We start from the raw sequence: 14,088 nt of genomic DNA, 5'->3' as shown, positions 1-14,088 counted from the left end.
GCAGGAACCAAGATTGAGGAAAGGGGACCATGTCGAGAGAGCAATAAAGGATTGTAAAGGGTTTTATTAAGACCACATACTTCACAGTGAGAAACTGAGGCCCAGGGAAATTTAGGCAATGTGCCAGACCCCTCTCTGTCAGTATAGAACCAACCAGCCCTTGCACCAGGAGCTGGGACCTCCTTTCGCTCTTCTTGGGAAGACTGTGGAGTGTGGCTCTCTGGACCAGTGGATGACTATAAGGCAGCTGAGGGCACAAGGTACAGTCATGTATTTGGACTTCTGTGGGATCTTTTTCAATGAGGTGTAACTTAATCATAGGTACAAAGGGAACTAACTGTATGAAACGGTGTAATTTTTAATGTACTGAGAGCTGGTTGCCTCCCATGCTCTCTCCAAATGCCTCCAAACTGCCTATTACTTGATCACTAGTGATTACTTATAGCTAAACTTTTCCCCTATTAAAATAAAATCCTAAGTAATTACAGAAAAATCAGGATAACGGTGATTACTTTTAGAAGGAGAGGGGGGCTGTGATGGGCTGGCTTCTGGAGTAGCTGGCTAAGTTTTATTTCAAGTCTTGGGCCCTAGCCCAGGATTTTCACTTCATAATAAATTTATTCAGTTGCAAATCTTCTTTATGTACTTTTTATATGTGCTATATTTAACAATAAAAAGGGTTAACATTTTTGCAACTGGTAAGTATGAAGCCTTATTGGTCTTTCATAATTTATAATGAGCTCGGATTTACCATAGTCTTAACTGAAAGCAGATTTTGTTAGAGAGGAGAAGCAGATGAGGGAGGCCATTCATGGGGCACAAGTATTAGGGGGCATCAAAATTCAAACTGTGTTGATTTCAAATCCTACCTTATAATTTTAGCCTGTCTCCCAATTTTACTTTTCCAATATCACCCCCTCTTTTTCATGTTTCCCCTTCATTCCCCCTCACCTTCTGCACTCCAGGATTATATAGTTTGCCTGTGAGTGACTATTTGCCTCAACTCAATGCTGCCAACCCCGTTCTGGGAGGGGTATTATATAACTCATCCTGGATTTTCTGGGAGAAGTCAGATTTCGAATGTTCTGTTTGTGTTCCTGTTGATGGACAGTATTTTGGGGCAGGCACTTGGAGACCTTCACGAGATTGTATGGCTCCAAAGGGTGGCTTAGAAGGCATGGTTTCTGCAGGACGCTCATTAGATCTACGGAGGAAGCAGACAGGGTCCCAGGCACAGAACTGTCCATCCAGTTTGACTGTTTCTCTTTCCACAATGATCCTGGCCCTTCCCCCACTGCTGTCTATTATTAACAGGTCCAGAAACCTAATCAGGGCAGCAGTAGCAGAGGGACCTTCTGGGAACCGTGCCCAGGAAAGGCCTAGAAGCCCTAAATTGAAATGAAGGGGCAATCGGCAAAGACGGAGACCTAAATGCTGGACTCCTACCCTACCACCCAGTCAAACCCAGATATTTTCCTGACACCGAGGGCAGATGCCAAAAAATATAACAGCTCTGCTTTTCAGGACAGACAGATTGGATACAAAGATCAGTTCCCCTAGCTTATCCAGCAAACTATTCAAACTTATGAAAATTAAAGCCTATCTACTTGATGGTCAAAAAGCCAACTCAAAATATCAAATTCCATTTTTAAAAGCTTCAAATAATTACCTGAAGAATTAAAAGGCTGCATATACAACTTCAAAACACCAGACAATATATAGCACCTCTCCATCCCAGCAAAATTTTAAAAACAAAACCAGGGAGGGGGTGGGAACCATAAGAACTTATAAAATAAACTCAGAGAACAAGATGATAGAAGTTAGAACAAAAAATACAAATGGTATATATTCCATAGTAGGAGAAAAAACTTTCAAAAGGGGTCGTACACATTTTTACTTGGAGCACCAATTATAAAACAAAGTTATCCTTTTTCTAGTTGGATCAGTCAATATCCCTGTAAATCTGGCCTCCACTCTGCCCCCTGGTGGTAGCTTCACTTCTAGCGTGGAAAGGAATATATTTAAAGTATTTCTGGAAACCTGAGGGTGGTGACTCAGCTTCATTTGCATGCCCACAATGCATTGCACACAGGACAGTTCCTACTTTAAAAGTTCTAAAGTCTCCTCTTTCTTTTGACGTTTATTTCCCCCCACAGATGATATTTTAGTCATAAATTGTCTGCGATAAAAGCAAAAGTCACTAACTCTTTTGGATATATAATAACCATTGGTGACCTTGGAGTTGCAGTTACCTGAGTTTGTACTCAACCTTTTTCTCTCCTATTGAGAAATCACATACCATGTAATCATCCAAATTGTACTTAATTTTTGGAGGTCCTGTTTGTGCAGGACTGTAAGCTGCAGTTAAACAGTAAACAGAGAGTATTTTAAATGCTTGGGTTTCTTTTGTTAGCTGTATTCATATTACACAATTGTCACAGTTGTTGTCTATGTAGCTTGTGAAATGTCAAAACCCCAAGTAAGTGAAGTAATAAAGGTGATATTTTTAAAAGATATGATGAGGAGAGATTGCTTCAGGTTGGAAATCACTGCTTACATTCAAATTTGTCTTCACGGTTTGCATTTCCGTGAAAGTGTGTTGATTTTTCACTCGAGGCTAACAGGCAGATGGATTTGAGAGAATTTGCGTTTTTGCAACGCTGCTTCCCAATCCATGGAGATGTGTCTATCCCTCTCCTCTGTTGGTATTCTGCAGATTTCAGACATTTTTATATATTTATTTCTAGAATTTGACTTTTCATGCTATTATAGACCATATATTTTAAAAATTTTATTTCCTATGTTTTTTTTTTAGTATATAGAAAATTTTCTTGTATATTGACTATATTTTATGACATTAGATTCACTTAAGTGTGTAGACTCTTGGATTATCTATGTGCACAATTATGTTATTAGCAAATAATACTTTATTCCTTTATAATCCTTTGCCTTTTAAGTTTTCTTTGCTTATCACACTGGCCGGGACTAGCTAAAGGTGTGATATCTTTGTCTCATTCCTCATCTCATGGAGAAGGATTTCAGTATTTTATCATTGAAAAGTTTGATCAAAAAAGTTTATCAGATTTTTACAGGCTCCTTCTATACTTGGTTTCCAAGATTTAAAAAAAATCATGAAGAGGTTGAACATTATAGTGCTCTTTTCTGCATGTTGTAGATGATTCTTTTCTATTTTTGATTATGTGATTTGCTTTGATTTTCAACTATTGAATCAGTCTCATATTTTTGCAATAAACCCAACTTAGATCTGATGTATTGTCTTTATATATTACATATTTGATTCGCTTGTTTTGTCTGGCCATTTTATGTCTGCATTCATAGGAGAGTTTAACTCTGATTTTCCTGACTTTGGTGGCAAGGTTATGCTGCTCCAAAAGCGAGCTGGAAATAAAGAAAAAGTGAAGGGAAGCCATGTCTTTCCCCATGATGCTATTGATATGCTTCCTCTTTTTTTGAACAGGCTTACTAAGGGTTTATCAATTTTATTGATGTTTTCAAAAGGCTGGCTTGTGGTTTTGTTGATTTTCTGTACCTTTGCTTTCTACTTCATGGATTTCTGATCTTTTGTGTCCTACTTTTCTTTTTGTATTCTACTTTTAAAATTGTTTTTTTTCTGGTTTTTCGACATGAAAATTAGTTCACTTTTAGCCTCCGTTTGTAATATGTAAATGTAAGGTTACAGATTTTAATTTTTTTAAACTTTTATTAATAAAACTAGTCAACAAACATGAACATTCTTTACATATGAACAGTCCATTCTTGGTGTGCAATCAATGGCTAACAACATCATCACATAGTTGTATATTCATCACCATGATCATTTCTCAGAACATTTATATCACTCCAGAAAAAGAAATAAAAAGAAAAAAACTCCTACATACCGTACCCCTTACCCCTCCCTCTCATTGACCATTAGTATTTCCCTCTATTCAATTTAACGTTTGTTCCCCCTATTATTTATTTTTAATCCATATTTTTTACTCATCTGTCGATATCAAAGATAAAAGGAACATCAGAACAAAGTTTTCACAATCACATAGTCACTTTGCAAAAGCTATATCATTATACAATCTGTTTTTAAAATTTTTATTTATTAATTTCTTACATGGGCAGGTACCGGGAAAGGAACCCGGGTCTCCTGCCTGGCAGGCGAGAACTCCGCCTGCTGAGCCACCGTGGCCTGCCCTATAAATCATCTTAAAGAAACATGGCTACTGGAACACAGCTCTAGTTTCAGGCACTTCCCTCTAGCCTAATACACCTTAAACCAAAAAGGGGATATCTATAATGCGTAAGAGTAATCTCCAGGATAACTGCCTCTGTTTGAAGTCTCTCAGCCACTGACACTTGATTTTGTCTCATTTCTCTCTTTCCCTTTTCATTCGAGGTTTTCTCAATCCCTTGATGCTGAGTCCCAGCTCATTCCAGGATTTCTGTCCCACGTTGCCAGGGAGGTTTACCTCCCTGGGAGTCATTTCCTACATAGAAAGGGGGAGTGCAGTGGGTTTTGTTTCCCTGTTGGCTGAGAGATAGGCGACTTCTGAGCAAAACAAGAGGTTCTGTGGGGGTGCCTCTTAGGCCTAATTTTAAGTAGACTTAGCCTATCCTTTGCAGAGATGTTTCCTATGAACAAACCCCAAGAGCAAGGGTTCGGCCTACTGATTTTGTTGTCCTCACTGCTGGCGAGAATATCAGGCCTTCTCCAAATGGGGGAGTTGAATTTTCCCCTTTTCTCACCATTCAAAGGAGACTGTGCTAGTCTGAAAGGATGTATATATCCTAGGAAAGCCATGTTTTAATCCTAATCCTATTTTGTTAAGGCAGCCGTTTCTTCTAATCCCTATTCAGCAACTGTATGTTGGAAACTTTAACTAGATCATCCCCATGGAGATGTGACTCAATCAAGAGTGAGTATTAAATTTGACTAGATGGAGATGTGACTGCACCCATTCAGGTGGGTCTTGATTAGTTTACTGGAATCCTACAAAAGAGGAAACATTTTGGAGAAAGCCTGGAGATTCTGAGAGAGCAGAACGACATAGCCATGAGAAGCAGAGTCCATCAGCCAGCGACTTTGGAGATGAAGGAAAATGCCTCCTGGGGAGCTTCATGAAACAGGAAGCCAGAAGAGAAAGCTAGAAGATGACGCCATGTTCGCCACGTGCCTTTCCAGATGAGAAAGGAACCCTAACATGTTCGCCATGTGCCCTTCCACTTGAGAGAGAAACCCTGAACTTCATTGACCTTCTTAAACTAAGATATCTTTCCCTGGATGCCTTAGATTGAACATTTCTAGACTTGCTTTAATTGGGACATTTTCTCAGCCTTAGAACTGTAAACTAGCAACTTAATTCCCTTTAAAACCCATTCTGTTTCTGGCATATTGCATTCTGGCAGCTAGCAAACTAAAGCAGGGACTTTGCAAATACGTTTTAATTCACTCTGCAAGTCACTCTGGGATGTATCAGGGCATCACTCTGGACAAACGTGCAAAATCTCATACCCTACTCAAGGTTCCATGTACTGATGGTGTTCAATTAAACTGTCCATATAAGATATATTAGGAGATGCACTAGTCAAAATATAAATTTTGTACCAAATAAATTTTTTGCTTTAGTCTCACACATAAGTTAAAGTTTTAAAATATAAATTACCATCTGTTTTCAACACACTGCAATATTGACATTCTTTTGTTCTTCTTCATGAAAAAACATTTTTAAATTTGTACATTTAGTCACTATCATTGTACACTCTAGGCATTCCTAGACTAAAACATCTCAGTCTTTATCATCTATCTTTCCATTATAGATTTCTTTTAAGCATTATTTTAGCTGTGCACCACACAGGCTTTAATATGGCATATCTTCATTATCATTCAAAATATTTTCTAATTTCCATTTGTGATTTCTTCTTTGATTCACGGGCTGATTAGAACTGAATAGCTCAAGTTTCAGTTAGGGACTTTTCAGTTTTCTTTTTCTTGGCTTAATACTACTGTGGCCAAAGAACATTCTTAATTTTAATTTATTTGAATTTTTCAAGACTTGATGACCTAGCTATGTTCAATGTTAATGAATGTGTCATGTGCAATAAAAAAGATTAAGTACATTGTTGGTTTAGAATTTTTGTATGTCAGTTATGTCAATTAGGCTAAGTCTGATAATTGTGTTGTCTGCTTGCTACATCTGATATTGAAATAAATGTTAAAATATGTATATATATTTAAATTAGGCTCCACAATGTATCAGGAAAAGAATAATCTCATTTCAGTCTATGGTCCCCTATTCCAAATGTTTTCCTTTGGTTTTTGATAGCAGTACTTTTTTTGGGGGGGGGGGGGGGAATACCTGGTCTGGGAATTGAACCAGGGTCTCCTGCATGATTGGTGAGCATTTTACCACTGAACCACTGTGCACCGGCAGCACTTTTCTAATATCCCCTTTTCCAAGTCTCTGAGCAGCAGGGATAGTGAACAGGGTGATCATATAGAGAGAGATGCTCATATAAGGGAGACATGCTCTGAAGTTTACTGATGCCTTTCTTGAACCGCTCCACCCCTAAAACAGCCACAGGCCCTCTAAACCCCTGTAAAAAATAAGCTGGAAGCAGGGGTTGGCTGTGTCCTCCAAGGAACATAGGTGGAAACAAATTTTGGAGATTCGTTCCGAGTCCTGGATCCCAGAAGGAGATGAAAATTAAAGTCTATCCAAAAAAAAAAAAAAAAAAAAAAAAGCTTCAAATGCTATCTCTTCACTTAAATAAGTCTTTCTCCCACCGGTACAAAATCCTGGCTACTAAATACACTTTAACAAGCAAGTGAAACCATCCCAGGCCTCCCAAACAAGTTTTCATACATCACTTAAACATCCACAAGGGATCTGTTCACAAAGGAACCATCACACCCTCCTGTGTGTGAGAGAGTAGGTGGAGGGTTGGGGTGCAGGGTGGTGAGGATCACCTGAATAAGGTGCCTAAATATCTCTGTATTGACAGAATAAATTCTCCAGTTGAAAGGAAAAAATATTTTTACAAAAACAGAAGCATGTTTTATTTCAATCCTGTTGAGGAAATGAGAAGGATGGAAAACATAAAATGAGGAGGGGAGGTGTCTCTTTAAACACAGACATATACACACACATCAGGATTAACTATGAGGAGTAATACCCATTTCCAACACCCCTCCCCACTCTATGTGGGATCCAAGGCCAGCTGAGAAAGGACAGACAGGGCAAGAATTAAGACACTACTGGCACAGTAACATGGCCAATGCACCAAAAGATGGAGAAAGAAAGAAGAGCATTTCCCAGGGACCAAGGCCCTGGGCCTCAGCTGCTTCCTAGTGGAGGGGCAATGAGAAAACTTTGGCTCAGCAGGAAGGCGGTTGGCAAAAATCAGGGTTTCTCTAGTTGGACTCTCCAGATCAGACTACGGGCTGACAGGAATCAAGATTTCTATTCACTTCATGCTGTCCTCTGCTTTCTCTAAGACCTCTTCAGGTTTGAGATTATTGAGAGCTGGTCTGGTTCTCCTCTTTGTTTTGAAGGCAGGGGACTAAGTGCTTATCCAAAAACTCCCCACATCTAGGTAACTTAATCACTATTTTCTGGCTCTAAAGAGACTGAAGCCAACTAACAAGGCCGGCCCTCTTTGTGAAAGTCGGCTTGAAACAGCCCTTGTGTTGGCAAAACTGCCTCTGCAAAGGTGTCTGAGCCTGTCCCTTACAGACGCTTCCCAGTTTTGGTCAGAGACATCTTCAGTTGTGTGATATGGACAAAAATGACTTGATCCCTCTCAAGAGTTGAATTAGCAATCCCAACTTTGGAGACATGGATGAGAGAGATAGCAGGTGCTTACAGGGGGAAGGATTTGGGAAAAGCAAGATAGTTTACACTGTTATATTCAAACCTGTGAACTGGAGGCAGAACTATCTAAAGTTCCAGAGGAAGAAGGGGAATTCTCTAACACAATATGAAAAAGAAAATATTTTAGTGGCATCTGTAATTCCCACAAACCAAAAGGGAATGTGTCAAAAGAAAAGACTGAGTGAGCAAGCAGAGCCCAGCTCTTCATCTTAAATCTGAATAAAATGGATTCATTCAGCTAATACTGTTTCAAATACAATCATGAAGGCAGTTGGAGCTGCTGAAATCCACACTAAAGCAAAGAATGAGATTAAGTAACCAATCACTTTAATCCCTCTTAAAAGTCATTCAGAAAATATCTTTGAGGACTTGGACTAAAGGTAGGTCCATCCTCTCCCTTATATACAATATCCTTCTAGGACAGCATGATGAATTAAGATGTCTGCTTTAAGTTTAATCGGAGGAGAGTGAAAAGAGAAAAGCACTGAGATTTGGGAAAAGCTAGCAGCTAAAGCCAGAAATAAGGTTCAAGTCCTTGTGGCAGCTAGGACCTTAGGACAATGGGAAAGGGAAGGGAAATAGGGGCAGGGTCCTGCTGTCCTTTGGCTTTAAATCTTTCCCCCGCCTCCCATTCCTCCCAACAGCTCACTGCAGCTACTGGCCTGCTGGAGGGGATGTAATGCCCAGACCAACTTTTTATTGAGTTTATGCAGCTAATAAATTTGTAAACAGTGCCAATTGACAAAATTTTGCTGAATAGTACAGTTTGTGTCCACTAAACACACCTCTCTCTGTGATTAAAAACAAAACAAAACCCAACAAAGTAAACAAACACTGAGAGAGAGAATGAAGAGACACATCTTGAGTCTTCCAGAAAGGCAAAATAAAAAATGCCACATGGCTTGGTCCCAGGTGTTCACCATGCCTTGAGTGCTGCTGCTATCAACCACTGTCTCCCAGTCTGCCAGTGGCTAGCTAGGGGTGGGGGAGAAGGGTCATCTTGTGTGCTGTAAATACAGCATTTGCTGGTGTTGACATCTTCCTGGGGCTGTAATGGCAGACTGCTGGTCAGAAGCCCGTTTCCCAGGAGAAGCAGAGGGAGCCCAGGTCCTCAAGGCAGCCCATACACCTCAGCAGGGATACCTTGCCCCTTTTCTCCAGTGCGGTTCAGCACTGAGGTTGTCTATTCCCAGTCAGCGATAAAACTTGAGTTGTTTTCCTCGTAGGCTCTCCCTTCCTTCCCCAACTTGGGGAAGTAGTAGGAGGTGACAGGGGAAGATCACTGAGGGGGTAGGGGTATACCCCGGGGGTCGGTGACCTGGCCCTCTTGCAGGTTCTTCACTAGTTGTGCAAGCCAGCGTTTCGTGGTGGTATCATCTTTTAGCACCTGAGCGAAGGTCGTGTCCTTCAGCTGGTCAGGGAGGCACTGCCTGAGTGCTTCACGTGCCCTACATCAAAAACAAACAAACCAACCAGGGAGACCAACAAATAAACCTGCATTTGGGGGACAGGGAAAAGCCCTTTTCTTAGACATAGATATACAGCATCCCCCAGAATCTATGGCTCTGTCAAGTTACTTTAAGAAGTCATTAAAATTCTTTTAAAGCTTATATTAGACCTAAGATGAAAGATCTTCAGGATTTGTTGTCTGCAAACACTTTCAAAATGATGCCCCAAGGCAGAATTTCATAAAAAAGCAAACTGGAATAAAAGGAGCAATAAATAGTTTACTTTAATTCTAACTTCCTTCTATTTTACTAAACTAAATACTGTGAAGATACTCATTTTAGAAAAACATGAATACGTTCTGGGTTATAGTAAATGAAGTATTTTAAAAATCGGGACATTAAAAGGGTATGTTGTAACCTGACTTATGACTATAAAATAATACATTTTAATTCTATACTAACTTATAAATTTGTGTCTTTGAAGAAGCTGCTTCAATTTTATAGTTAGAGCTGTTAATAAGAGATGAGCAGTAAAAGCAAAATTATGGCAGAATCATCAGATAAACTTTTAAATATTTAATTTTCTCTAAAAAGATGACCAGCAGAAAGTCAACTCTGAAAACCTCAAAATGGTAAGCATTAACTATTTATGGGCCTTTTAAATGCAAAGTTAGGCTTCGGTATTCAGTTTAATTTTTTTTGAACGAACAGAACTTTAAATAAACCACATTTTCGAAGTTTGATGAAAACAGGAAGCACTGAGGAGCAGGATAAAATGGTTGAAGAAACAGCTCAGTTGGCAGGAGGCTGAGCTCACATTAAATCAAGTTATCTCCTTTCCTAGGGCAGAGAAACCACCCCATTACGTGGTTTTTTAGAATCTGAGCAAGTGACTTTCATCATGAATTATGGATTTACACAGCAAAAAGTCAAACATTTCTAAAATGCATTATATCTACAATATACGATTTCTGGTAGAAACAGGATCAATATGGGGAGGTAAAATGGTTGTTTTGAGGCCATTACAGGAATCAAGGAGAGAACTGGAAATATAACTCAAGAGCCCTCTGGGCTATGTTCCTTTTTAAAAGGTCTTTGAAAACACACTATTCTTTCTGACAACCTAGAGTAGCAAACAAAGGTTCAAACTACAAGAGTAATAATACATCATAAGGCTTCTCTGGGAATTGTTTGGACTCTGGAATTTCAGAGTAGGGTAGAGAGTTGTAGTGAGAATATTCAACTCTGATGAATTTTTCAATATAGCACTTCAGATTTTAAAAGGACCTAAATTTTGGCCCAGATAAACTAAATATAGTTATATCCCTTCCCTATCCTGAAGGTATAGGAGCTTTGCCACAAGATGGGCCAACCACCTGGCAGTGTTTCCCCAGTCCTATAAATCCTGTAAATGTTTACCTGGGATTATCTGAGAGTCGAAGGTAGCATCTTACTACATGTTTTAGTAGACGGGCGGAAGGCTCTTTGGATAGCTGCAGTACCATCTTACCCTGTTTCCCCACCAACAGTGGATAAGGGAGAGAAAAGATACACAAGACACTGAAATCAGGTCAGATATTTCAATAATCATTATACAATGTTCCATGGCTATTATTTCTGTTGGAAGCTAGATGCATTATTGTTTTTATATATTGCCAATAGCAAAAGGACTTAGTTGTGTGATCAAAAGTAGTTACAAAAAGGGATAGATGAAAGAACTCACCAAGATCATGGCAACATGGGAAAAACGTTCATACGTCTGACATATATAAGCCAAACCAGTGTCATCTAAGAGGATCTTTTGGAGGATGAATGTGGCAACCTGGAGTAAAACAAAAGCAAGGAATTCAAAAGGCTGCTCCAATTTGTCTTCCAACTAATAACTCACTGTCCCAGGAGTGACCATCAATCAGAAAACTGAACAAGCAGAGACCCTTGTATTATGCATGGGGGTGAATAGAAAATCAAGTAGTATCCAACTTAGGAAACTATTAAAGATGTATTTTCACAGAATCACAATTCACTCTAGCAGACATGCATAGTACACACACACACAAAAATACATATTACCATACTGAGCAATTACTATGGTCAGAACTTCTCCTAAAGGCTAGATATATCTAATTTTCACAATAAACCTATTGTGACATAGGCACATTATTCTCATCTTAAAGGGTAGGCTGAGAGGGATTATCAGATTTTCTCAGTTACTGAACACCTACTACTAAGCGTGACTGCAAATCAATAAAAGAAACCTTGTCAGGTTAAGATCCCAAGTGACAAAGCTACTAAGTCACAGAGCCAAGATCTAAACTAGATCCAAACACAGTTCCTTCTCTTTTCCATGGGCCAGAATGGTTTTAGAGATTCAGTTATGCTCTATCTCTTCTATATGAGGTATATAAGGTCTTTCCTAATTTTTAAAGGTTTTTAAGAAGTAAGATTTTAATCTTTCCTTCAAAAATTGTTCCAACAGCAATAAAACAATTGGCTGTGAAGCTTAAATCTAGTAGCCTCAATTCTTTGGCCCTCAAATTTAAGCTCATTAATTCCTTAGAATGTATATAATCTTACATATTAACTCTTACACTCTTTTATTTTAATTAAAATAATTTAATCAAAATCAAACAATTATTACAGTGATTCTCTTCCTTGGCTGCTCATCAGAACCATTTATAAGAATTATTTATTTTATTTTTACTATTTTACTAAGGTGTAACATTGTAGTACACCAATGGCCCTAAAGCTATCCACATCCTTATCACCAGAACGTATGGATATATGTTCATATGGCAAAAAAGACCTTGCAAATATGATTAAGTTAAGAACATTGATATGGCAAGATTATTTTGGATTATCCAGGTACACCCTAAATGCAACCGTATGTGTCCTTTATAAAAAGAGAGGGAGGAGGAGATTTGATGGTGCTATGAAAGAAAGGAGAGATTTGAAGATGGAGGGGGTTGAGACAAGAAATAAAAGAAGCGCAGCTCTAGAACCTGGAGAAGGTTCTCCCAAAGCCTCCACAGTGAGTGTGGCCCTGCTGACACCTGGACTCAAGCTCAATGAAACTGCTTTCTGACTCTGGGCCTCCAGAACTGTAAGTAAATTTGTGTTGTTTTAAAAGCCACTGAATTTTTGAAATTTGTTATAACAGCAACAGAAAACTGTATGTATGTAACAAAATATGTAATCTAAATATATACAAAGTAAAATGTAAAGTACACTAATCTTAAGTGTAGCCTGATGAAGTTTTACTTATATACATATTTGTTAACCACAACCAGAGTAAAATATAATTTTGGAACCCTAGAAGATTTCCTTGTGCCCCTTCCCAATCAAAAGCCTTCCCTCAGAGGTAACCCCTATTCCGACTTTATCCCCACTGATTGGGTTTGCCTGTTCTTGAACATATATAAAGTCCTTTGTATCTGCCTTCTTTCAGCAACATAATGCCTGTCAGTTATCCATGTTGTTGCATATAAAGTATCAGCAGTTCATTCGTTTTAACTGGTGTGTCATTTTAAATTTTGTGACTGTAACACAATTTATTTATCCTTTATGAATAAAGCTGCTATAGACATTCTTGTACATGTTTTAAGGTACTTAAGAACTCATTTCTCTTGGGTGTATATACAGGAGTAGAACTGCTGGTTCATACAGTAGGTTTATGTTTAGCTTAAGTGGATATTGCCAAGCAACTTTCCAAAGTGGTTATACTGTATTTTAGGAGGATATTTTTAAAAACACAGATGCCTAGATTTTACTTTCTTGGAGAATAGCATATCAAGGATAGTAAATGGACAACTGTATTTTTTAAACACTTCACGGGTGATTAAGTCACACAGTCCTGATTATAAACCTCTGTTCTACTGGATGTCTGATTTGGGTCAAGTTTATACTAAGTTTTGTACATAAAAATGAACATAATAAGTTATCTAATCTAGAGACAGGATGGATTCACTCTAGTTCTGGGCAAGGAATAGTAACAGGAAAGGGATCGTTAGGGGTTCCTGGAAGGGATAATTAACTGAGCTGATTAAAGAAAATCAAGAAAATAAAGATATGAACAACAATTTAAATCCTACAATTCTGTCTGAAGATAATCATTATAATCTTTTGGTCATAAATTGTCTTTTCTTCCCCCAACACAAAAGTGTAATCATAGTATAAATTGTTAAATATTCCCTTAATTTATTTTGTTATCTTTCCTTGTCAGTATATATACTATAATGTACTTTTGTTTGTCTGTTTGTTTCTTATTTTGTTTTTTTGAATGGGCAGGCACCAGGAATCAAACCTGGTCTCTAGCATGGCAGGCGAGAACTCTGCCTGCCGAGCCACTGTGGCCTGCCCTATAACATATCTTTAAAGGCTACAAAGGGAGTTCTGGGAAGATGATGGAATAGGAGAGATTGAGTTCAACTGTGCTCTAAGAAACAGCTACAGAAAGGATGGGAAGGCAACTTTGATGGTGATTCCAGGGTGTAAGTGACTTGGGAAGGTGTTCTGCACCACATAGGGCGGCCCTGGTTGCAAGAGCTAAGAACTATGAAGCCAAGAACTAAAGACAGTCTGGCTGGTGCAAACAGCCTAATGTGGATGCCCATAGCCCTCAGGAGTGCATGGACAGGGAGATGGGGACTAGGAAGTAAGCCAAGCCACGTTCCTTGAATGCTACCCTCATTGGCACAGCCCAGCAACCAGTGACTCACCCGACACCCCATGTACTTAAACCCTGTCACGCACCTGCTCCTCTC

At 38.8% G+C, this 14,088-nt stretch overlaps 1 protein-coding gene across 2 annotated transcripts in view; it reads right to left on the bottom strand.

The window, feature by feature from the left end:
* Positions 1 to 7,041: 7,041 nt before the first annotated feature.
* CNOT9 (CCR4-NOT transcription complex subunit 9) overlaps positions 7,042 to 14,088 on the bottom strand; it is a 55,336-nt gene continuing 48,289 nt past the window's right edge. For both annotated transcript variants that reach the window (XM_077155131.1, XM_077155132.1), the window contains exons 6-8: positions 11,052 to 11,150; positions 10,748 to 10,839; positions 7,042 to 9,328 (exon numbers count right to left, since the gene is read on the bottom strand). In XM_077155131.1, coding sequence (XP_077011246.1) covers positions 9,160 to 9,328; positions 10,748 to 10,839; positions 11,052 to 11,150 — 360 coding nt within the window. In that variant the 3' untranslated portion in view covers positions 7,042 to 9,159. The remainder of the gene's footprint in view (positions 9,329 to 10,747; positions 10,840 to 11,051; positions 11,151 to 14,088) is intronic.

The sequence above is a fragment of the Tamandua tetradactyla genome, chromosome 3 (genome assembly GCF_023851605.1).
Source record: "Tamandua tetradactyla isolate mTamTet1 chromosome 3, mTamTet1.pri, whole genome shotgun sequence".
Lineage (NCBI taxonomy): Eukaryota > Metazoa > Chordata > Mammalia > Pilosa > Myrmecophagidae > Tamandua > Tamandua tetradactyla.
Note: the sequence above shows the minus strand (reverse complement) of the source record. Positions and strands in the feature narration are given on the sequence as shown.